General features: G+C 40.4%; 1 protein-coding gene across 8 annotated transcripts in view; it reads right to left on the bottom strand.

The window, feature by feature from the left end:
• Nucleotides 1–25778, bottom strand: part of nrxn2b (neurexin 2b) — a 943005-nt gene that overhangs the window by 376430 nt on the left and 540797 nt on the right. For all 8 annotated transcript variants that reach the window (XM_029753594.1, XM_029753600.1, XM_029753598.1 and 5 more), the window contains one exon: nt 2995–3168. In XM_029753594.1, the coding sequence (XP_029609454.1) occupies nt 2995–3168 (174 nt within the window). The remainder of the gene's footprint in view (nt 1–2994; nt 3169–25778) is intronic.

Genomic DNA, 25778 nt, shown 5'->3' with positions numbered 1-25778 from the left:
CACCCTTTGCCTTGATGACAGCTTCGCACACTCTTGGCATTCTCTCAGTTGTGTTGTGAGAAGGTAGGGGGGGTAGACAGAAGATAGCCTTATTTGGTAAAATACCAATCCATATTATGGCAAGAACAGCTCAAATAAGCAAAGAGAAAGGACAGTCCATCATTAATTTAAGACATGAAGGTCAGTCAATGCGGAACATTTCAAGAACTTTGAAAGTATCTTTAAGTGCAGTCACAAAACCATCAAGCGCTATGATGAAACTGGATCTCATGGGGACCGCCACAGGAAAGTAGGTTTATTAGAGTTACCAACCTCAGAAATTGCAGCCCAAATAAATGCTTCACAGAGTTCAAGTAACAGTCACATCTCAACGTCAACTGTTCAGAGGAGACTGCATGAATCAAGCCTTCATGGTCAAATTGCTGCAAAGAAACCACTACTAAAGGACACCAATAATAAGAAGATACTTGTTTGGGACAAGAAACACGCGCAATGGACATTAGACCGGTGGAAATCTGTCCTTTGGTCTGATGAGTCCAAATTTGAGATTATTGGTTCCAACCGCCGTGTCTTTGTGAGACGCAGAGTAGGTGAAGGGATTATCTCTGCATGTGTGGTTCCCACCGTGAAGCATGGAGGAGGAGGTGTGAGGGTGCTTTGCTGGTGACACTGTCAGTGATTTATTTAGAATTCAAGGCACACTTAACCGGCATGGCTTCCACTGCATTCTGCAGCGATACACCATCCCATCTGGTTTGTGTTTAGTGGGACTATCATTTGTTTTTCAACAGGACAATGACCCAACACACCTCCAGGCTGTGTAAGGGCTATTTGTCCAAGAAGGAGAGTGATGGAGTGCTGCATCAGATGACCTGGCCTCCACGATCACCCGACCTCAACCCAAATGAGATGGTTTGGGATGAGTTGGAACGCAGAGTGAAGGAAAAGCAGCCAACAAGTGCTCAGCATATGTGGGAACTCCTTCAAGACTGTTGGAAAAGCATTCCAGGTGAAGCTGGTTGAGAGAATGACAAGAGCTGTCATCAATACAAAGGGTGGCTACTTTGAAGAATCTAACATGTAAAATATATTTTGATTTGTTTAAAACTTTTTTGGTTACTACTTGATTCCATATGTGTTATTTCATAGTTTTGATGTCTTCACTATTATTTTCTAATATTGAAAACAGTAAAAATAAAGAAAAACCCTTGAATGAGTAGGTTTGTCCAAACTTTTGACTGGTACTGCATATTTTTTACATAAAAAAATGATATACGAAAAAGGCAGCCCATGGGCCTGTTTTTGTGCAATTTCTTTGTTATACTAATCTATAATGAGCATTTGGCTGATTAGTGGGCAACGGCCGGCCCCCCCTACCAAGATGGGTCAGCCCTGTTTTCTGAAAGACTGAGCTGAGGTCAAGCAAACTCATATTCAAAGTAAAATGCGGCACCAGCAAAGAGACCTGCTCCAACTCTGTCATTAATTAGACAGCCAAGATCATGGATCGTAAAAATCGGAAAGGGTACCTATAAATGTAGAAAGGTCACCGCACTCAAAATGTCCAGTTTTTTGGTCAGCTAAAACCATGATTTGATAAAACAGTAAAGTGCATTATCCTCATGATTCCTGTAATGAAAGTGTTTATATCGCTGGGGCCTGCTGCTGTGATGAGCGAGGCACTCTCCTCTCCACCCATGCGCTTGAGAGAAAAATGCAGTCTGATCATTGTAACATTACAAAATGTAATTGCGGGAAAAACACAGCATTGAAAGCTTTGTCCCCTTGTCCCTGTTAAAGAGAGGAGGGTCTCAGCTTTCTGTAGGTATAATGTATAATTCTCAACTTAATATTCAGCTCAATAGCAACTATTTTACAACCAAGATATTGATTTTGGCTTTGCGCATATGCCATTGAGAGGGCATAGGCCTATAGGTTTCATGGGTAGTACCCTACAACTGCAAGTTTTATTAAGACATTCAATTTGCTGTTGGAATCATGACTACATGGCTACTAGCAGCAGGTATTTTATTTAGAGTTAGCGATCTAGTTAAATATGTTTTAAGTTTCCACTTCCTCAGGTGTTGAACTCCAAATTAATTAGCCTATTATATTATTTAGTGTACACAAAGACAAATGTAATTCAGCTCTATTGAAAAAAATAAAAAAATAATCTGGAAATCCTGGAGTCCTATTTAGACAGTCAAATTTAGCAACTATCGTCTAATTGTCAACCCAAAATTCATGACAATCACTGGATTAGGTTGCACATAAAAAGAATATCTTGAATCATGCATCATTGCTTGGACGTGTTAGATGGAACAGCATATTTCTTGAATATCCTCAAGTAGTCTATTTATTACTGTTCTTAATAAAGCACTACAAATGACTTTATAAGGTGATTACATGTGATTACTCTCTTGGGTCCGACCAAATGATGTCACTGGTGCCACCAACTGTGGAAGTTAGTTTTACCAGTGACACCAGTGGAACATGTTAGTCTGCAGCCCTGTAGTAGTAATTAACACGTAGGGTAGGTGTTAATTCGGGGGAACTGATATACCAAGTACTAATTTGCAATATAGCCTAAGTCATTAGCTTGGCTTTTATAACGTATAAAGCAGAGACAGACATATAACAAGACGACACAGAGTGACAGCAGAGAAGATGCAAACAAACGCGAGTTGGCGGATCGCAGTGATGTGGGCTGGTGTGGATAAAATGCCAGGGCCGGATTCTTGTCCCAGTCTGCCCCTGGTGAACGCCAAGTGTGTGTGTGTGTGTGTATGTATTGCATGTGTTTGTGCATGCGTTCACACTTGTGTGTGTGCATACATAGGCATAATGTGTGTTTGTGGGCATGTGTGTGCGTGCCTGTGTGTGTGTCTGTGTGCATGTATGTGCATGTGTGTGGTTTGCGTATATGTGTGTGAGCTTGCGTGCATCCTCGTGCATGTACAATATGTGCATGTGTGTGTGTGAGCACCAACTCACCGTCGCAGCCTCGCTCAACCTGGCCCACCCTGTGGAGGGCATCTGCGATCAGGTCTGGCAGTCTCCCGTTGAGGTCCACCGAGGCCAGGCAGCCCTGGTACCCGTCCCGGGACGCGATCAGCTTGGGCAGACTGTTGTACATGCTCTTCCCCACGCCACCGATGTACAGCTCCCCTGGAGAGGAGAAGACAGTAACAACATGAGGAAAACTGGCCTACATTCGATCAAACTCACAATGCACAATATCTCGGGTATGATTTGTAGGGAGGTGGACTTTAAGAAAGCCTCCCGAGAAAGGTATTGACTAGCTATTACTGCAGCCATATACAAGGACTAGTGGTGTTTCTTCCTGAAAGCTATGCATCTCTGAAAATACAGGTACATTTTCCAGGTATAAGTCAGGCTACTAGCCTGGAGGAGGAAACTAGTGGTTCAATAATCATTGTGAAAATGTGCTATTTGTAATACCCCCCCCCCATACCATGCCTGGTATGCAAACATACAGTACATGGCGTCAGAGATATGGACTGAGTGTGTGTAGCTAGCTACCTAGTTTAAAATATCAACAGTACAGCATTTAACCTAAATCATCAATATTCCGTCTGGTCTGCGCAGTAGAGAGGCAGAAAGACAAAGAGGTAAATCCCAATCAGCTGATAGCCCACCCTCTTTTCCCGATGTCAATCACGTCTTTAGGAGACACTGTATAGCTTGCTTACAATTTGTGATGAGTGTTGTTGCAGAAATAAATAGGCATCTGCATAAAAAAGTTAGAAATGTTCGCTACAGAGGCATTTGGTATGTTAGGAATTTCGAGATATGGGGGTAGGTGCCTTTTTTTCTTTCTTGCACCTGCCCCCTGAAAGGTCTGCATGGCCCTGCAGCATACTAACATGGTCATAGTATTCCACCTGATTCTGAGTGTTTCATGTGCTTGCAACTGGCTGAAAAAGTAGGCTATCCTTGGCTATATAACTGCAAGAAATGTACAGAGGCAAGTGTAGCCTAATTGAATGCTTCAAAAACAAAATTAAAAACATCAAGCAAATCTCAACAATGTTGTTGTTGGCTCAATCGCCTGCACTCAAGTTAGGTTCAAGAACATGTGTAGGTAGCATTGCATCAAAATGAGTGAGCACATAAAGACGGCCTCGTGAAGACGAAATGCACATAGTTTTTGGTGACTGAATCTAAACCTATGCTTCTAGCTAACCTTTTGAAAACCTGATTAGAATACAATCATGTATATACTACAGCCATTATTACGATTCAACAGTGCTGTAAAAGTAAAAATAATTTTTAAGTACTACTTAAGTCGTTTTTTGGGGTATCTGTACTTTACTATTTATATTTTTGACAACTTTTACATTTACTATACTACATTCCTAAAGACAATAATGTACTTTTTACTCCATACATTGTCCCTGACACCCAAAATTACTCGTTACATTTTGAATGGTTAGCAGGACAGGAAAATGGTCTAATTCACACACTTATCAAGAGAACATCCCTGGTCATCCCTACTGCCTCTGATCTGGCAGACTCACTAAACACAAATGCTTTAAACTGTGCCCCTGGCTATCCGTAAAAAAAAATTGTGTTGTCTGGTTTGCTTAATATAAGACATTATGATTTATACTTTTACTTAAGTACATTTAAAACCAAATACTTTTAGACTTTTACTCAAGTAGAATTTTACTGGGTGACTTTCACTTTTACTTGAGTCATTTTCTTGTAAAGTATCTTTACTTTTACTCAAGTATGAAAATTGGGTTATTTTTCCACCACTGTAATTCAATTTCAACACTTACCTCGTGACAATAGTATTTATTCTGTCTGTTGTGTCTTATTTTGATATTTCACTGACAACAAATCGGGTGTTGAAGGGGAGCCCCGCGCACTGAATCGTTTCCCGCCTATTTCTAATAGGCGCTATGTGCTTGTGTGGGATATAAAAAACGATTGGCTTTGTGTAGCCTGGCCCTAGGCTACTATAAAGACTACGACTAGCCTACTCTACTCCTATTGCAGGTAGATGCCCTCTCAAGCATGACTTTAGTTTTTATAATGAAAGTATGTGTGCGCAGGAAATAGTTTGTAAACAAAGATTGAATAAACAGCTCTGACTGATTTGATAGAATCCAGCCCACTGGTGCAATGCCACTCTCACTTGAAACTGTTCATCACTCAATTTCTCCCCTTACAGCAAATGTTTGCTAATGTTTATTTATCATTCTGGCATTTTACAGCACATTCCTACTGCTAGACAACCAACATTATTATACAAAATCACACGCGAGTAGACATTTTGGAATAAGAGTTGAACTTAGACCTACACATTCTGTGTCGCCGACCTGTTCTTAACACAGTAGAATATTTGTGGATTGATTAGGCAAGTGTGCATATAGATATAGAATGGTCTATGACTATGTGGAGGTTTTTGCTTTCCTGTCTTTATTCGTCAAAAGGGGGATTCTCCAGTTGAAACAATAACACATTTTCCACGCCCCTGTTTCTGTAAAAAGTTGAGGGATGGGGCTGGAGAAATGTAACCACTCAAATGTATAAACAGCGCTATGGATGCAAGGACTGACCAGCCATGATATCAGAATTACAGTTTTAATCATGTTTCAAGGCTATATAGTGTTTGTTTACATTTACTTTGTTTACAAACAATGTAAAATAAGCTTACATTTGGGTTATGATAGGGTACAACAGTTGACCTAAGCTCATGAGGCATTTATAAGTTATATTATTCAAGAATAAATGGGTAGGCCTACATATCGTTAATGTATAAATCCAAAAATGGATGTAGCAACGGCAGATTGTCCCTTTAAATGTATATTTTAATTATGCCTATGTTTTGATATGTTGAAAATGGCTATTGGCCATTGATATTCAAGCTATCAAGAAGTAGGCCTATTACGTATAAAAAATAATTGTAAAACATTTAAAAAATGATTAAAACAAATGAAATTCTAAATAAAACAAAAAATAGGGGGAGAAAATGAAGTGAATACTCAATGGGAGGGGATTGAGAAATAATTGAATTGATATTATTTGTAATCAATTAAGCTTTGCAGACATTTGGGAGTCTTTCCTGTGCTAAAGCCATTAAGACAGACCAGAGAGGCCAAATCAATAAAACAGAGGAAACAGACTGCAAATCAGCACATGTAGTTTAACAGTTCGACAGAAACAACATCTGTCGGAAATAGATAAAGCTGCACTGGAGAAAATAAACTAAAAATAGGGATTTTAAGACTACCCTGTGGATGTCACTGCCCCGCACTCTCTCTTGCACTCTCTCTGTAGTCTCTCACTATCCAGTTACAAGACTTGAGAAATTGACATGCTGGCAGTGGCACTTCCTATTGGAGGACTGTCATGTCACAACAGCTGTTGATTCAGGTAGCCTGCCTGTAAACACTGGTCATCATAATGGAGTGGACCAGAGGAGTGACATTTAGAACCAGCTATAAGTGGTGAGGAATACTCCTGGGATCGAGTTCCACTCTGAAAAAATGCTCATAGTTATGGAATAGAGTGCATGTAACATGTCTCCACTGATCTGATTCACGGCATTGAGTTAAGGGGACTGAGAAAGGGTACTGTACACAGGATTGGGATTGATGTTTGATGCAGACACAGTATCCCTTTCAATATTCCTTTCTGAGCTCTTAAATTCACATAACACTGTCTTTGGGAGGTGAGGGTTTATGATTTTTCAAGCCAGAGATTGACCGTTATTGAAGATAGACCAATTAAATACTGTCAATCTTCAATAACTATCTAAAGTAAAGCCATTGTATTTTTTAAAATATTATTTATGCATTTTCTCTTTATCCATTTCTTATTTTTATGTTTAAAAAGTACGTTTTTCTGCTCAAAAGATATTGCAAAAGGCGTTGGTGAGAATGCCAAACTAAATTATGAAGAATCAGTACATCAAAACTCCTTTGATGTAAGTACAATAAGAATAAAACAACTATTTTGCTCCTGGCATTTCTTATCATTTCTTCATTCAGCCTTTATCTAAACCAGGAAGTCACATTGAAATGAAAAAAAATACATTGTGGGTATATATTTCCAAAGGAACCATTGGCTAAAAGGGCAACCCGAGCAAAGTAAATACAGGGCCATCATGCCGCCTTTGTTTGTCTAAATTCAGCAAAACTCTGTGGACGACATTCATAAAAGTGCCCCGAAAATGAATCTTTGGTTTTGAGAGAAGCAATAAGCCCACTAGGTCAAATAGTGTCAGAGTAATTGAATAAGTCAATTATGGTTCGCAGTTCTCTTCCTAAAACTAATGTGTGCTTGACACTTAATGCATCTCAGTCAAGGCTGTAAGGCATTCTAATCAATACTGTGGATTCATTAGCTGCATAACTGAATGATGCCCTCAAATTGAAGAGAAGAAGAATCGCTTCTCAAATATGCATTTTTATCGCTGACTTACTCCAAAAAGGGCAAAGCGGTTTTTGAAAAGTTAGCAGACATTTTCAAGAGTAAGGGACTGACTTTAACGCATTCGGGATGAGGAGAAATAACCTTTATTTGTATCAACGATGTAAAAAAAGCTGTTTTTGTCTGGTTTAGAAGATCGAGCACGTGCGCACACACACACAGGTCTGTGGGGTATTGTGTGTCCCACTCCAGCTGCGTTCCTCTCTGGGTCCCTTCATTGGGTTGGTAATTGGTCTGTGGTAATTAGTGATCTCGTTCTCCCTCTCGCTCCCCCTCTCTCTGGCTCTCACCGTGCCCTCAGAATGTCACCTCTCTTGGGTCGACCTTCCTCTTGCCTGTTAGGAGCACTTATTTTGGACTTGTGTGAGCGTTCTGTAATGTATTTCGACTCCTCTTAGAAACATAGTAAGACATTTTGTGGCCAGTGTTTTAGGTCATATTTGCTTGAGTAAGGGTTTTAGGCTATGTATCCCTTCGTGAGAGATAGTAAGAGAGTTCTGTGCTCCATTATGGGTCCTCCGTGAGATACTCTGAGAATGTTTTGTGCTCCATTTCTTCTTTTAGTGTTTTATAAGGAAACAGAGTTGTGGTTAGTGTTTTGATTCTCCTCCCCAGCCCAGGCAGTGATGAATGTTCTAGTGCACAGGGATGCGTTCCAAATGGCACCCTATTCCTTATTTAGTGCACTACTTTTGACCAGGGCCTATTAGGCTATGTTCAAAAATAGTGCACTATAATGGTGAGAAGGGTGCCATTTGGGATGCACATGGGGTCTAGAGGTCCACCAGAGGGGACCAATTACAGCCTTTCAGATACGGCCGGGGCTACTTCCACTGTGCATCTGCGGTTACCATAACAACTTCTCAGGGACCCCTGGGTAGGGCTGTGCTGCATCTGAGCAGACAGACAGAAAGAGGGCTGCTGGGATAGGGCCCCTGGAGGGCCACTAAGAGCAAGCTCAGTAACACCTGTGTCTGGTACACTAGTGACTTCATATTTTAAATAAGCTTGTACTGTAGTCAAACACTTGTCTACACAACTCTTCTATAGTCTTTTAAAAACAGATTGAAAAAACATTGTATCACAGCACCTCCGCTCATTCTAAATATCTAATTTAACTGTACTGTATATAACAATATAAATATGTACAGTATATGCTTGCAGCACCAGGATTGTAGGTTGGATTCCCACAGGGGACCAGTAAGAAAAAAGTATGAAAATGTATGCGCTCACTACTCTGGATATATATATTGTGTAAATAGTCTTTTTGTTGTCTCTTGGTGTCTTATTTTGTTTTGAATGTAATATAATATATTTTTTTAGGGGTAGATCAGCTTTAATATTGCAGCTAGATTGTAGCTTCCATCAGTGTAATTGTCTGCAAATATATATACATATACACACATATACATACATACATACACATATAAATACATACATAAATATCTTTAAAAATATATATTTCCTTTATTACCCTCCAACTCTACCACCCCTCCCCGAATTGGAGCAAACTAGTGAACAACAATGCTTAGGCCTGTATTTCCAGCTTATACATACTATACTTCCAGCTTATACATACTAATACTATATTACAATAGTTTTATTAGTTTGTTTTTAACTCTTGCCCTTCCTCTACCCTCATCCTCTCCCATATATTTATGATGTCCATCCGATTTGATTTATATTTGCCATATCTTGCAAACTGTACTCTTTCAAAAAAGTTCTTAAACTATATACGTTTTACGGACACAGTATGTTTTACATTAGTTATCTTGTTGTTATTAGTCCCAACCTTCAGCTCCATTCAACCACTCCCATGCTCCTTCAGGCTAGGGTCTATTTTTCTCCACTTCCTGTCTGACTGATGTGGCCAAAGTAAACTGCCTGTTACTCAGGCCCAGAAGCCAGGATATGCATATAGTTGGTACCATTGGATAGAAAACACTTTGAGGTTTGTAGAAATGTTAAAATAATGTATGAGATTATAACACAATTGATATGGTAGCCAAAGCTCCAAAGCAAACCAACCCGGAAAATGTTTTTTTTGAGAGCCCATGCTCTTTCAATGGAGAGCTATGGGTCCTATGCAATTTCAGCTCCCAGATTGCAATTCCTATGGCTTCCACTAGATGTCAACAGTCTTTGTTCAAGGTTTTAGGCTTGTTTCTTCCCAAACAAGGAAGAATTTTGAGTTTTGGTACAAGGAGACAGAGTTGGAAATCAGTTAGAAATGTATTTGGACTTGTTTTAACAAAGTTTAGCAGTAGCTTTTTGGATTCCTTTTTCTGCATGTTGAACGAGTGGATTACTCAAATCGATGGCGCCAACTAAACAGACCTTTTGGGATATAAAGAATGATTTTATCTAACAAAACGACCATGCATGTTGTAGCTGGGACCCTTGGGATTGCAAATCAGAGGAGGATTTTCAAAAAGTAAGTGAATATTTAATCGCTATTTGTGATTTTACGAAGCCTGTGCTGGTTGAAAAATAAGACACTTGTATGTACCTAGATGTTTAATATCCATAATTTTTATGATTATTTATTTGAATTGCGCCCCCTCCAATTTCACCGGAAGTTGTCGGCAGGTGTCCCGCTGACGGGACGCCGAGCCCTATGAATTCATATTGGATTTCCATTTGCCATATATTTTTCAAATGTGCTGTGATGTTTCACAAAGGTTCTGAACCTTTCTATTCTCATTCTTTATACAGATTGTAAATTAAAAATATATTTTTTGCTAAAAGTATTATTATATTATTGATCGATTGACTATGACTTTTCAGATCGCTGAGTAGTGCTATCTGCAGGGTTAGCTCCAGGTAATTATTGAAATTCTTCAACAATTCCTGGACCTATGACCAAAACAAGTTACATATGGACAATACCAAAACAAATTATCTAATGATTCTGCCTTTTCACAGCAAAATCTGCAGAGCTGGGAAGGTTGTATCCCCCATATAAATAACATTCTGTTGGTTGCAAGAATTCTGTATAATAATTTTAATGGAAAATGTCAAAGTTTTAAATCCGGCATCATTTTGCGTATCAATTCATAAACCATGTGCCATGGAATCGGTATGTCATTTTGTAAATCTATATGGAACGGCTGTCAATTTTTTAGGTCCTTTAATGAAACTGGTATACTTTCCTCTTCCATTTTTGCGGTATTGCCGCAATTAGCTGGTTGTAATTTTGGGTAGAGCGGACATTTGCATATGTTTTAGTTAGCTGCATGTATGACAACTCCACCAGTCGTATATAATTTACAAAGATTATACCTTTGTTAAACATTTTTTCAGAAAATAATGTTTTTTTTATCAATTACTATATTTGAGTTTAACCACAATATTTGTTGTATTATTTGTTCTGTCTTTTCTGGTGGATTAAATTGAAATTGCAACCAACTGTCTATGGCTTGTTTTAAACAAATATTGAGATTTGGGAGATGATTTCCTTTTCAAATAACTGAAAGTGAGAGGTTGTAATCTGAATAAAGGGGAAAATGCCTTTCTTGAACATAATGTAGGGTGAGACATTCTTACTAATTTTCTAGAGAACCAGTTTGGATTTAAGCATAACTTTTGTATGACTGAAGCCTTTAGTGAGAGGTCTAATGTTTTAATATTTCATAATTTCTGCCCTTCGAATTCATATTTATTATATAAATATGCCCGTTTAATTTTGTCTGGCTTGCCGTTCTAAATGAAATTGAATATTTTTTTCTCATATAATAAAAAAATAACTGTTCTCTAGGTGTAGGCAAAACCATAAGCAAATAGGTAAACTGAGATATGACTAAAGAGTTAGTCATGGTGATTTTCCACAAATAGAAAGGTATTCACCTTTCCATGGTAGCAAGATCTTATCTATTTTTGTCAACTTTCTATAAAAATGTATTGGAGTGAGATCATTTATTTATTTTTGGGATATGTATACCGCGTATATCCACATCACCATCAGACCATTTTACTAGTAAACTACATGGTAAAGTAAAGGTACTATTTCTTTTGCAATCCAACACGTAATATCACTTGGTTGTAATCCAGAGAGGTTAGAGAAAATATCTAGATCCTCTGAGGCTGTGGAGGGATCCAAGTTGTGGATTTAAAGAAAACATGAATCATCAGCATACAATGACACCTTTGTTTTTAAGCCCTGTATTTCTATTCCTTTGATATTATTGTTGGATCTAATTTTAATAGCTAACTTTTCGATGGCCATCATAAATAGATATGCTGATAGTGGACAACCTTGTTTTACTCCTCTTGACAGTTTAAAACTTGCTAAGAAGTAGCCATTATTTACTATTTTACACCTAGGGTTACTATACATGATTTTAACACATTTTATAAGAGATTCTCCAAAATTGAAATGTTCCAGGCATTTATATATAAACTCCAGTCGTACTTTATCAAAAATCTTTTCAAGTCCGCTATGAATAGCAGGCCTGGTTTCCCAGATTTTTCATCGTGTTTTATTGTTTCCAGTACTTGCCTTATATTATGTCCAGTGTATCGTCCATGTAAAAAACCTGTCTGATTAGAATGAAATGTCCAACAATACCTTTTTAATTCTATGTGCTATACAATGCTAGAATTTTTGCATCACAACACTGAAGTGTAAGGGGCCTCCAATTTTTTAAATGGACTGGATCTTTATATTTCCCACTTGTATCCCATTTCAGTAATAATGAAATCAGACATTGTTGAGTTTACATAGGAGTGGTTAAAACATGCTAATAATGGTCCTCTCAGTATATCAAAAAAGGTTTGGTATACCTCAACTGGTATGCCATCCAACCCTGGAGTTTTCCCAGACTTAAAGGCTTTAATTGTATCAAGAAGTTCCTCCTCTGTAATTTCACCTAATTTCACCTGGCTGTTAATTTTACATTATTAATAGAAAAAAAACATGCAATTAGCTTCGGTTAGAGGAGATGGAGGAGACTGAAACAAAAACATATGCTTAAAGTACTTTGCTTCCTCTTTAAAAATATAATTTGGTGAATCATAGGTGACGCCATCATTTGTAACAAGTGTCAGTAAATTGTTTTTGGTAGCATTTCTATGTTGAAGATTAAAAATAATTTGGTGAATTTTTCCCCATTTTCCATCGAGTTTGCTTTATTATTATAATATATTACATCTGATCTTTGTTGAATGAGTTCATCCATTTCCTTTTTGTTTTTCCTCTTAAGTTTTTATGCGTTTCTATGGTACAGTTTTAGATCTTATGTTGTTCTTTTCTATTACTGTTCTGTACTTAGTCATGTATTTGTATGTTTTATGTGGACCCCAGGAAGAGTGCAAGTGCAGCAGCTAATGGGGATACTAATCAACTAAACTATAGCACTGACTAACCTCAGTTCACTTGACCTGCAGTCAATCAACTCACTTACAGTATCATCTCAATTCACAATGATAATACTCTATATTATTGTCACGATCGTCGTAAGAACTGGACCAAGGCGCAGCGTACGTAGCGTTCCACATCTTTATTATAAAATGAAACTTCAGCAAATACAAAACAATAAACGAACAAACGAAACGTGACGTTCTGGAGTGCTCACATGCAACTACACAAAACCAAAACAAGATCCCACAAAACACAGTGGGGAAATGGCTGCCTAAATATGATCCCCAATCAGAGACAACGATAAACGGCTGCCTCTGACTGGGAACCATACCAGGACAACATAGAAATAAAGCAACCTAGATTACCCACCCTAGTCACACCCCGACCTAACCAGCATAGTGAATAAAAGGCTCTCTATGGTCAGGGCGTGACAATTATATCATTTTCTTGGCACATTTCCCTAAAATAGACTGCTTTTGTCAAGCAGCTGTCCCTTAGACCAAGGCTACTGTGAAATCCAAAGATACTCCTTAGACACTGTCCCCTCAAATTGCCTCCCTAACACAGAAACAAACATTAAGTCTCATTAAAAGGTCTATTATGAACCTCTCCCTCCAGCTATCTGGTTTATTGGCAACATTGTTGATTTTCCTCCAGCCATCACAAGAAGAGAGTATTTGTCTGGCTGGCGCTAACTGCCTCTAATTGACACAAATTGAATGGACGTTGATGCTGACACACACACACACACACACACACACACACACACACACACACACACACACACACACACACACACACACACACACAGGATGAATGGCTGGCAGAAGCTGTGCAGTAGAGGGCCAAGACTGGAGGACGTCAATGGAAGTATTGTATAGGAGCAGGCAGGGAATCTTTGATTGTAAATTACATTGCAATTCGACTCAGCAGAGTGCCACAACAAACGGACTGCAGTAAATGAATGTTGTCGCCGCTTGGAGTGTTAACTGATGAAACCAAATTATCGGTTGTATTATTATTATTATTGTGTCTCATATTGTGCTTGTGAGTGAGTGTGTGACAACGCCATGTGTAGGGATTCAAATTGAGCAAAAATATTTGACTATACCTGCAGGTGAATTTAGAAATGTAGTTTGGAATGATGCGTTGGAAGGTTCATCTCGCTCTGTTCATTAGGCTACTTTAACTGGTGACGTGCACTTTCTGGTTCTCTCTCGGAAATCTCTGATGCCATTTTCATCGGTGTTGTTGATGCCATTTTCATCGGCCTCCACACAGTACAATAGAACCACAACAAAAAGGACAGCATTTCTGTCACGCCGACATTCTGCTTTGTGGCAGTACTCAACCCTCTTCCCTCGCTCACACACCTGGGCGTCATTCCGCCATTGTTCTACATACACGCACGCACACGAGCTCACACAGACATACCTCAGTGGATTTGTCCTTTATTGGCAGCCCAGTTCTGAGTGCCCTACACAATGAAATCACCTGGGTGCTCTGTATATCCAGTGCCCTCCAGCCTAGTCAAGAGAGGTGAGGGAGAGGATGAAATGGAGGGAGGGGGCGGGAGATGAGGCAGAGCGAGAAAGAGAGAGAGGAGGCAGAAAGAGAAAGAGGTAGAAGAGAGATAGAGAAAGGTAGAGGAGAGAGAGAGAAAGAGCGAACGCAGGCATGCCAAGTAGGAGTGTCTCATCTGCTCCAAATCCACTCTCTTTTACAATGACTAGCCATACAGCCTCCCTGGCCCTCATGGTTCTTCCACCCAGGCATGGTACTAAGTGGGGCATCAGTGAAGCAGTATCCCGGGGAAGGGCACCATAGCTACAGGCTCTCTCGGGCAGCTAAGCCCAGGAGAGAGCAATCTCCATGGGCCATAAACGCTGCTCCTGTGGGCAGTCTGGCTGACATGCATCAAAGCTCTTTATACACACACTGTGTGTGTGTGTGTGTGTGTCTCTCTCTCCTTGTAGTTTGTGAACACACACACACACACAGCAACGTGACACGCCTACACTCTCCAATAGCCTCTCTCCTGCCTTCAACTCCCTGATCCAACAGCTCGGGACAAAATTCCTAGTTCTCACTCACGTTTCCACACAATACCTCCACAACAGTCTCAAATAGTACAGGCTGTGCCTCCACATTCACGCTCCTATTGAGAGATGTTTGTCAGGCCTAACTGCTAACAGCCAGACCTTGAGAGCTTTTCAACTGCACTGAATGGAAGCCTCTGTTTAACTGTGACACTCTCCGAGATTGGATAGAGTAAAACTGACAGGCGTCATTACACAGTTCCATGCCTGCTTTCTCTCCCTTGCTATATCTCGCTCTGTATCTATTTATGGCGCTCTCTTCCTCTCTCTCTCTCTCTCTCTGTCTCACCGCCTTTCTCTCTCGGCTGCTCTTTATTTCTCCCTCTCTCCCTCCCTCTCTCCTCTGTGAGAGGTCTGTCAGCTGGGTGATGGAGAGGGGGACACGCGCCTGTTAAAACAAGTGCGTCCCCGCGACAACGCCCGTCCGTCAGGGGGACATTTTTACTGGGCAGCCTTGTCAGAGGGAAGAGCCCAGCCTATCGGAAGCTGGGGAATTATGACTGATGGGGGATTTGGCCACTGTTGTTGTCTCCTAAATCAACTGCCCTCTCCTCCCCTCTGCTCGCCTCACTGCGCTGTAGTAGTCAGCAGTATAGGGCAACAAACTGGATAATGTGCTGCTATCCACTGGTGGTCAACACACTCTCCCACACAAACCAAAACACAGGGGAAGGCGGCCATTTTGTTATGGCTGAACTACACTGCAAAATCAATGACTCAAGGTAACCCTGAACTCATTGTGAAACGCTTTATGAAACTCTGCTTTCGTCAACCACTCGCCAACCGCGATTCGCTCCGGTGGAGATCGATGTGACAAAGACCAGCACAACAAAGGAGACCATTTTGAACAAAGTGTTTGTCCTCTGCTAAACCTTAACCCACAGCTATCCTCAATGTACCTGCTTATATCCCCTAATGGGAGTCATTGATTTCAGGTCTTTATTTTGTTACCTGCTTTAACAGACACACAACACACACATGGTTTCTGCTGGTGTCTCTAACAGACACGGAGCACACTCACGTGCACGCGCACACACACGTGCACGCACTCGCACACCAGAAAAGTGCCTTTCCTCTCCCTCCGTTTTCAACAAAACTCTGGCAGCCAGCAGGCGAGGAGAAGCAGGGAGGAGGGAGGGAGGGAAAATGGCCACTGCTCTGAGTAGTACCACAGTAAATTGTGGTCTACCACAGGTCAGTGGAAGAATTTAAAACACTGCTCAATCGCAGCACTCAAGCGGCTTGCCTATCACTTATTCACAGAGCACTGCTTGGGAGGTAGAAAGGCATAAGAGAGGGGGATAGTAAGATATATAATTGCATAATAATACATATTTATAGGAGTGAGCCGGAGAGAAACTATTTGATGATGTTGATCATGAAAGTTCTGCCAACGTTGATTATGACCTTGTAGATTATGTTGATACTCATTACAAAAGGGAAAATTAACTACATCCTAATACGCTTATAGGATACCAATGGAGTTAGGCGCCGTACTATTTATTTGAGATGATTATGCAAATACACGCAAGCTCTGCTTCAGCACATCTTCATCAAATCAAATCTCTGCCCACCTTTCACTTCCCTCTCAAAATGGAAATCAGAAATCCGGCCGGGTGGAGACTCGAGATTATTTAATAGAAAGTAAATGAAACACACATACACAGACACTCAGTCACCCACACACATTGTCACGCCCTGACCTTAGAGATCCTTATTATTCTCTATGTTTGGTTAGGTCAGGGTGTGACTCGGGTGGGAAAGTCTATGTTTTCTATTTCTTTGTTTTTGGCCGAGTGTGGTTCCCAATCAGAGGCAGCTGTCTATCGTTGTCTCTGATTGGGGATCATATATAAGTTGTCATTTTCCTTTTGGGTTTTTGTGAGTTCTTGTTTTCTGTTTAGTGTCTGTGCCTGACAGAACTGTTCGCTTTCGTTTTGTTGCTGTAGTTATTTTGTTTTAGCGTTTCTTGAATAAACGAATCATGAACACTTACCACGCTGCGCCTTGGTCTACTTCTACCACCAACGAGAGCCGTTACACACATCCTAAAAGAATCTGTCTCATACATATACTGTCATCTGTCTGTCAAATAAGCTATATGTTTATAATGGGTACATATTACATAGTAATTATTGTATTACCATGTTATGTACACATAGTCATCTGTCAAATAAACTATCTCTGACAGGAAAGGATATGAAAAGGCTGAATGTTGAATGGCGAAAACTGAATTATGTCCTTCCTTCTCTCTCCTACATGCTAATGATAAACATCGATGCCGTCTCTACAGACGTATGCCTGTATGTGTATCTAAATGTGTGAAAGATATGTAAGAGGCCATTTCATTAGGTTGGCTTAAAACTCACCCTTTATTTTAAAAGGCCTTAAAACAAGTTATGTTTAAACACACAGAGAATTATTCCTGGTGGAAGGCCGCATGATGTTAGATAAAAAAATGCACTTCTTCTGTACCACAGTTTTCCATAGGGATTCTCCGTGATACTTCACAACTCACATTCAATTACCAGCCCTCTACTCCTCCCATCGCTCCCCCGCTGCGAGTGGACCGCACAGAGCTACTCTGTATGGAGCGAGGGAGGAGAGGAGAGAAGAGAGGGAGGCGAAATCTATTTTTCCCCCCACATAATGGAATAGACCTGACATTGTAGAAATGACATTTCCTCTCCACCAGAATAATGGAGGAGCAATATCCCCTTTGGACATGAGGACACGTGTGTAGCATTGGAAGGTGCTCAATTGGCAGTGGTTTACATGTGCGTCATGCCTGACACAATGGGATTTGAATGGATGTATAATGTCAATTGTGTTGGTGCCACCGTGGTCAAGGCTGAGTGTGCATTGGCATTTGTGGCGTTGTCGTCAATAGAGTCAAAAGCCATATTGAACTATACTGTTACAGTATGTGCTTAAGATTGTGTAATCACAAGGTTGGCGAGTAGTCACACACACACACACACGCCACTCTCACCCCCATCCCCACTCCCCCCCACCTCCCACCCACATACAAAGTCAGATCACAGTCATACACTTGAGCCCCCCCACATACACAAACACACTTGGTGTCTCCCTCTCCTCTGGGTTGATGGTCGATAGCCATTAGGGTAAGGGGTGCTGATCAATGCAGGCCCAATTTAGCAGCCAGTGGATGTGTGGGCGGCACATGGCCTCAGCTAGTTAAAGACATCAACCAGGAACACACGTCACCAACAAGCACCAACACAACGTGCCCGCTTCAGGGACCCAGCCAATCATCTGGTCCCGTTCCTCTGTAACCACCGACAACCAACAAACACCAGCCAGTCAGGGTTAAGTCCTTCTTGGCAACAGAGAGACCCACCACAAATACAGAGTAACATAGTAGTATGGCCTCCAATGGTACAGACCAATTTATTTTCAGAGCGCCAACAGCAATAAGACATAGTACGGCAGGACACAATTACTCAACTTTTTTTTCCACTTTTACTCTGATCTTAATCTAACGCTTGGTGCTAATCGATTCTATAGCGAGGGTGTCATTCTAACTAGTGAACTTTATGTATTGGCGATGCTAGCCTGCTACTCATTAGCGCTAGCGCTACAGTGTGGGTGTCTCCTTTCCCTTCCTCGTGCTAATGATGATATGTGTCACAAATGTAGCTGTGTTGAATTGACCAAACTGCAGCGGGTATGTGGATACTCATAGTTTTTTAATAAACAAAAGTAAAGCATCCAGAGGGAAAACAATAAACGATACTCACGAAGACAGGAACAGTTTTGCAGGCACACAACACGCAGTGCAAAAACAACTACCCACAAACACAAAGACAAACACACCCTATTATATAGGACTCCCAATCAAAGGCAACTCAACACACCTGCCTTCAATTGGGAGTCCCATCCCAATTAACTATACATAGAAAACGAACCTAGAACCTATACCCACAACTAACTAACTAAACATAGAAATACATAAACACAGAGCAGTGCCCAAAACCCCCGGAATACATAAATAAAACGACCTACTACCTACACCACCACCCCAAACCATATAAAACAAATACCCTCTGCCACATCCTGACCAAACTCCAACAACAAATAACCCTTAACTGGTCAGGATGTGACAATATGAAGCCTCAGTAGCGTACCGATCGAGACGTATTAACACAAGTAATTATGTTTTAGCACTACTGCAGGTGTCATTACAGAAAGGTTAATTGGCCAAATCGCCATTGTTGGAAAAGAGGTAGGTAACAGTTAACCATGTCATAATATGTCATAACAGCTGACATAACCTGTTATAATATGTCGTAAACACTGTCATGAAACATTTATTTAGACCTGTTGTGAAAAATATTGTGTTATTTTATGGCTGGTTATGACACCTACATAAGAGTGCAAAAACCCATAAAACCTACCACGGTGGTTATTTTATGTCTGGTTATATGTGTGTGTCACGTCCTGGCCAGTATAAGGGTTAATTAGTATTGTAGTTTGGTCAGGACGTGGCAGAGGGTATTCGTTTTATGTGGTTCGGGGTGGTGTGTTTTGTTGAAGGGGCATTTGGTTTAAGTATTCCGGGGTTTTTGGGCACTGTTTGGTTTTCAGGTATTCTATGTTTAGTCTAGTATGTCTGTTTCTATGTTTGGTTAATTGGGGTTGGGACTCTCAGTTGAAGGCAGGTGTTGTCTATCTGCCTTTGATTGAGAGTCCCATATATTAGGGTGTGTTTGTGTTTGTTATTTGTGGGTGATTGTTCTGTGTTAGCCTTGTGCCTTGCAGACTGTCAGTAAATCGTTCGTTTTCTTGTTTGTTGTTTTTGTATTCGTTTTGGAGTGAATAAATGTTCAAAATGAACAACCGCATGCCTGCTGCGTTTTGGTCTACCTTTTCAGACGACGATTTCGCATTATCGTCAGAAGACGAAGATAATTGTGACAGTGTGTGTGTGTATATATATATATATATGTGTGCATATATATATATACACACACACACACACTACCAGACAAAAGTTGACACACCTACTCATTCAAGGGTTTTTCTTTATTTTACTATTTTCTACATTGTAGAATAATAGTGAAGACATCAACACTATGAAATAACACATATGGAATCATGTAGTAAGCAAAAAAGTGTTAAACAAATCAAAATAGATTTTATATTTGAGATTCTTCAAAGTAGCCACCCTTTGCCTTGATGACAGCTTTGCACACTCTTGGCATTCTCTCAACCAGCTACACCTGGAATGCTTTTCTAACGGTCTTGAAGGAGTTCGCACATATGCTGAGCACTTGTTGGCTGCTTTTCCTTCACTCTGCATTCCAACTCATCCCAAACCATTTTAATTGGGTTGAGGTCGGGTGATTGTCGAGGCTAGGTCATCTGATGCAGCACTCCATCACTCTCCTTCTTGGTCAAATAGCCCTTACACAGCCTGGAGGTGTGTTGGGTCATTGTCCTGTTGAAAAACAAATGATAGTCCCACTAAACACAAACCAGATGGGATGGCGTATCACTGCAGAATGCTGTGGAAGCCATGCTGGCTAAGTGGGCCTTGAATTCTAAATAAATCACTGACAGTGTCCCCAGCAAAACACCCCCACACCATCACACCTCCATGCTTCACGGTGGGAACCACACATGCGGAGATCATCCGTTCACCTACTCTGCGTCTCACAAAGACATGGCGGTTGGAACCAATAATCTCAAAAAGGACAGATTTCCAACGGTCTAATGTCCATTGCTTGTGTTTCTTGGTCCAAGCAAGTGTCTTCTTATTATTGGTGTCCTTTAGTAGTGGTTTCTTTGCAGCAATACGACCATGAAGGCCTGATTCATGCAGTCTCCTCTGAACAGTTGGGCTGCAATTTCTGAGGCTGGTAACTCTAATGAACTTATCCTCTGCAGCAGATGTAACTCTGGGTCTTCCTTTCTTGTGGCAGTCCTCATGAGAGCCAGTTTCATCATAGTGCTTGATGGTTTTTGCGACTGCACTTGAAGAATCTTTCAAAGGTCTTGAAAGTTTTCATGACATAATATGTGACCAGTTTCAAGGAAACTAGGCGTATGTCACAAGTCACGACTTCACAGGAGAGCCGTTTGAACATTAAAAAAATGTTTATCAAAATGCGTTTTCTTGGCAGAAATGCCTTCTTGAACATGTGAACTTTCATGTGCCTTAATAACAAACTTGTATGCCATCTGTAAATACGAAAAAAATTGTTAAATTACGAGCCTTGTTGATTAAGCTACAGGCAAAGTCGGCAACCTTCCCACTGGCCATGATTGGATGAGATAATGAGTGGGCTGGACATGCCGAGAGAGGAGTTTGGATTGGTCTGCCATATAGAGGGATTCCGTCTATTCGAGCTCGTCAGTCTGTGTTGGTATTCCTGTCAAACACGGCTTTTTTAAAAAATGTATTGTGTAGTGGAGCTGCATAAGGTGTTGCTCTCCACTTTCTGGAGGATCAAGTTTTGAAATCAGTGGAATTAGAGTATGATAGCTAAAGAGATGGAGAAAACACCTGTCTCTGGATTACATCTTCAAACTGAGGGTGACCGTGGTATGGCATTCCTGACAGGGAGACGCGCCCATCATGCATGACGATGTATACAGGTAAGATAGCTAATGTTAGACTAGCTACATTTTCAGATATTACACGTTTCTCGGTTTGACAGAAAGTGGTTTCATTTCAAACTAAAGTGTACTGTTACTGTAGCTCGCTAGCTAAATTTTGCTGCCTGGCTCCCTAGCAGTTAATTTTTCATTTCCCAGAGCCGATTTTTTTCTTCTAGTTAGAGCCTAATGTTATCTAGCTAACATTGAACCTGGTTGGTTAGGCCCCAGCACTGTGGCATTGTTGGCACTTTGTTCACTGTTGTTTAACTAGCTAACGTAAGCTGGCTGGTTTGGTCTTTTACCAGATAGGGTTATCTTCTGTATACCACCCCTACCTTCTCACAACACAACTGATTGGCTCAAACGCATTAAGAATGAAAGAAATTCCACAAATTAAATTTGAACAAGGCACACCTGTTAATTGAAATCCATTTCAGGTGACTACCTCTTGAAGCTGGTTGAGAGAATGCCAAGACTGTGCAAAGATGTCCTTAATGCAAAGGATGGCTACTTTGAAGAATTTGAAACATAACATTTTTTATTTGTTTAGCACTTTTTTGGTTACATTATGATTCCATATGTGTTATTTCATAGTTTTGATGTCTTCACTATTATTCTACAATGAAAAAATATATATATATGTACAGTTGAAGTTTACATACACCTCAGCCAAATACATTTAAACTCAGTTTTTCACAATTCCTGACATTTAATCCTAGTACAAATTCCCTGTCTTAGGTCAGTTAGGATCACCACTTTATTTTCAGAATGTGAAATGTTAGAATAATAGCAGAGAGAATGATTTATTCAAGATTGGATTTCTATCATCCCATTACCAGTGGGTCAGATGTTTGCATACACTCAATTAGTATTTGGTAGCATTGCCTTTAAATTGGTTAACTTGGGTCAAACATTTCAGGTAGCCTTCCACAAGCTTCCCACAATAAGTTGGGTGAATTTTGGCCCATTCCTCCTGACAGAGCTGGTGTAACTGAGTCAGGTTTGTAGGCCTCCTTGCTCGCACACACTTTTTCCGTTCTGCCCACACATTTTCTATAGGATTGAGGTCATGGCTTGTGATGGCCACTCCAATACCTTGACTTTGTTGTCCTTAAGCCATTTTTCCACAACTTTGGAAGTATGCTTGGGGTCATTGTCAATTTGGAAGACCCATTTGCGACCAAGCTTTAACTTCCTGACTGTTGCCTTGAGATTTTGCTTTAATATGCTTATCTACATAATTGTCCTCCCTCATGATGCCATCTATTCTGTGAAGTGCACCAGTCCCTCCTGCAGCAAAGCACTCCCACAACATGATGCTGCCACCCCTGTGCTTCACGGTTGGGATGGTGTTCTTCGGGTTACAAGCCTCCCCCTTTTTCCTCCAAACATAACGATGTTCATTATGGCCAAACAGTTCTATTTTTGTTTCATCAGACCAAAGGACATTTCTAAAAAAAGTATGATCTTTGTCCCCGTGTGCAGTTGCAAACCGTAGTCTTGCTTTTTTATGGCAGTTTTTGGGCAGTGGCTTCTTCCTTGCTGAGCGGCCTTTCAGGTTATGTTGATATAGGACTCGTTTTACTGTGGATATAGATACTTTTGTACCTGTTTCCTCCAGCATCTTCACAAGGTCCTTTGCTGTTGTTCTGGGATTCATTTGCACTTTTAGCACCAAAGTACGTTCATCTCAAGGAGACAGAACGTGTCTCCTTCCTGAGCGGTATGACGGCTGCGTGGTCCCATGGTGTTTATACTTGCGTACTTTTGAACTATGTACAGATGAACGTGGTACCTTCAGGCGTTTGGAAATTGCTCCCAAGGATGAACTAGAGTTGTGGAAGTCTACAGTTTTTGATGTCAAGCAAAGAGGCACTGAGTTTGAAAGTAGGCCTTGAAATACATCCACAGGTATACCTCCAACTGACGTATGTCAATTAGCCTATCAGAAGATTCTAAAGCCATTACATAATTTTCTGGAATTTTCCAAGCTGTTTAAAGGCACAGTCAACATAGTGTATGTAAACTTCTGACCCACTGGAATTGTGATACAGTGAATTATAAGTGAAATAATCTGTCTGTAAACAATTGTTGGAAAAATTACTTGTGTCATGCACAAAGTAGATGTCCTAACCGACTAACCAAAACTATAGTTTGTTAACAAGAAATTTGTGGAGTGGTTGAAAAATTAGTTTTAATGACTCCAACCTAAATGTATGTAAACTTCTGACTACACACATTTTTTATTGACCATATAAAATTATCATTATAATTGTGCACACATTGATGTCAGACATGCACCTACCCCAATGCTCTGTTGCTGATGACTGGGATGCAAGCAGGAGCAGATTTAAGGAGCAGGACAAGACACTTGTTTTGACTGATATAAGGGCATGTACGTGATAGGTCTATCTGGCTTGTATGATTATGATGGTCATAATGCTTCTTGACAGTGTCATGAAGTGTATTTTCTACAAGTTATTGAAAATATGATGAAGAAAAAAAAACATGACTGTAATGAATCCATTACGACAACAACAAAGGATGTAAGAAACAAACATTCAAAGGAAGGAAACTTCTTGACAGGGCAAAAAAACATTTGAATAAATGTGGGTGTCATAATCAGCCATAAAATAACACAATATATGTCACAACAGGTGTAAATATATGGGTTATAGACAGTGTTTTGACCATATTATGACAAATTATGACAAGTTATGTCAGCTGTTATGACATATTATGACCTTGTCATAACATGTTATGACACTGGAGGTCAAGTGTTACCCTGAGATAATTTTAAACACATTGTTTTTTAAATCCAATTGGCTGTATTAAAGCCGTAATTTCTTCCTACTTAGTAGGTCAAAGTGAATTCGGAGCCAAATTCCACATAATACCCTCACTGTTTTCTGTCCAAATATCAGATTTCTCTCTCTAGTGGAGATTAATTAATTATAGTAGCAAGCTAACACTTCCTTCTGCTGTCCAACAACAACAATACCTCCACTTCCCAAGTCATTCTAGCATGCCGGTCGGTCAGGTTTTGGGTAATTGAGGGAAACAACACATTTCTCTATGAGCCATTCACCAGTTGAATGGGACAGGGATAGGGAAGTCAATTTCTGCTACGTCAGGGCCACAGCTTTATCCCTGCATCCCTGCAGAGAACACATGGCCTTGATGGGGAGCTGGGAAACAATGGCTAGCAGTTAGCACCACGGTGTGCCTGCTAAGGTATGCAGAGGTTTCTGTATTGTATGGCAGGATTAGCAGCTAGTGACAGATTAGCGGCCAAGTTTTCGGCAAAAACCCAGCTAAAGTGTGATGAAACGGGTAATCTCAATTTTACCGCTGGAAATCACACGACTCATTAAAATGTGGGTACCTACTTCTTCCCCTCCCTCCCTCCCTCCCTCACTCCCTTCCTTCCCACCCATTCCTTTTTCTTCCCCACCCCACCCCTCCCTTCACATTTATTTTAGTCCTGCATTGGGCAAAAACGCAACAAATGTATTAGTCCTCTGCTGCTGCTATGGTGTTTCAACAAGGATATCCTTCGCAATGAGGAACGTTTAGAGAAAAGGGGCAGGTAGTACTACAGAAGGTTTATAACGTATTTAACCCTTTTTTCTTTTCTTTTTTCTCTCTCGTTCTGGGTTGTAACATTGTTTTTCTGAATAACTTACAAGATCCCTGGTTGTTTTTATTCATCCCCCCATCCTTGCATTAAATATAGACAGAAGTATCTTTGTCATTGTCTTTCTATTAGCATAATGAGGCTAGGCTATCCCCTAATGGCCATGTGTATTTTTGTTTGCGTTTACAGGAAGCACTTCTCAATGAACATGACCGGCGTCATATACTTCATCTTCATCTTAAGGGGAAGAAAACAGACCTCACATTAAATTAAATCAGATAGCATCCACAACCCACAGAGAAAACATGTTTTTTGTGTGTTTGTTTGTTTCTGTTAGTTACTTCTCTAAAATATGTATGCTTAACCACAGGGGTGTTAGTAATAGGTGTTAATGTGTGTTCCTTTCCTTCTTCCTCTACTGAGCTACAGTACTTTCTAGCTCCTGATTTAGAGCCCATATTGGAGTGCAATGCGTTAGCGGGGACTGATACAACGAGGGATAGACAAATCTCTAGAGAAGAGGATTAGGGAATGCACTCTCCTGCTCCTCTCTCTAGAAGTAGTAGACCTAAAGACAAATGCCAATTTGTTTGCA

This window comes from Salmo trutta, chromosome 5 (assembly GCF_901001165.1).
Source record: "Salmo trutta chromosome 5, fSalTru1.1, whole genome shotgun sequence".
Taxonomy (NCBI): Eukaryota; Metazoa; Chordata; class Actinopteri; order Salmoniformes; family Salmonidae; genus Salmo; species Salmo trutta.
Note: the sequence above shows the minus strand (reverse complement) of the source record. Positions and strands in the feature narration are given on the sequence as shown.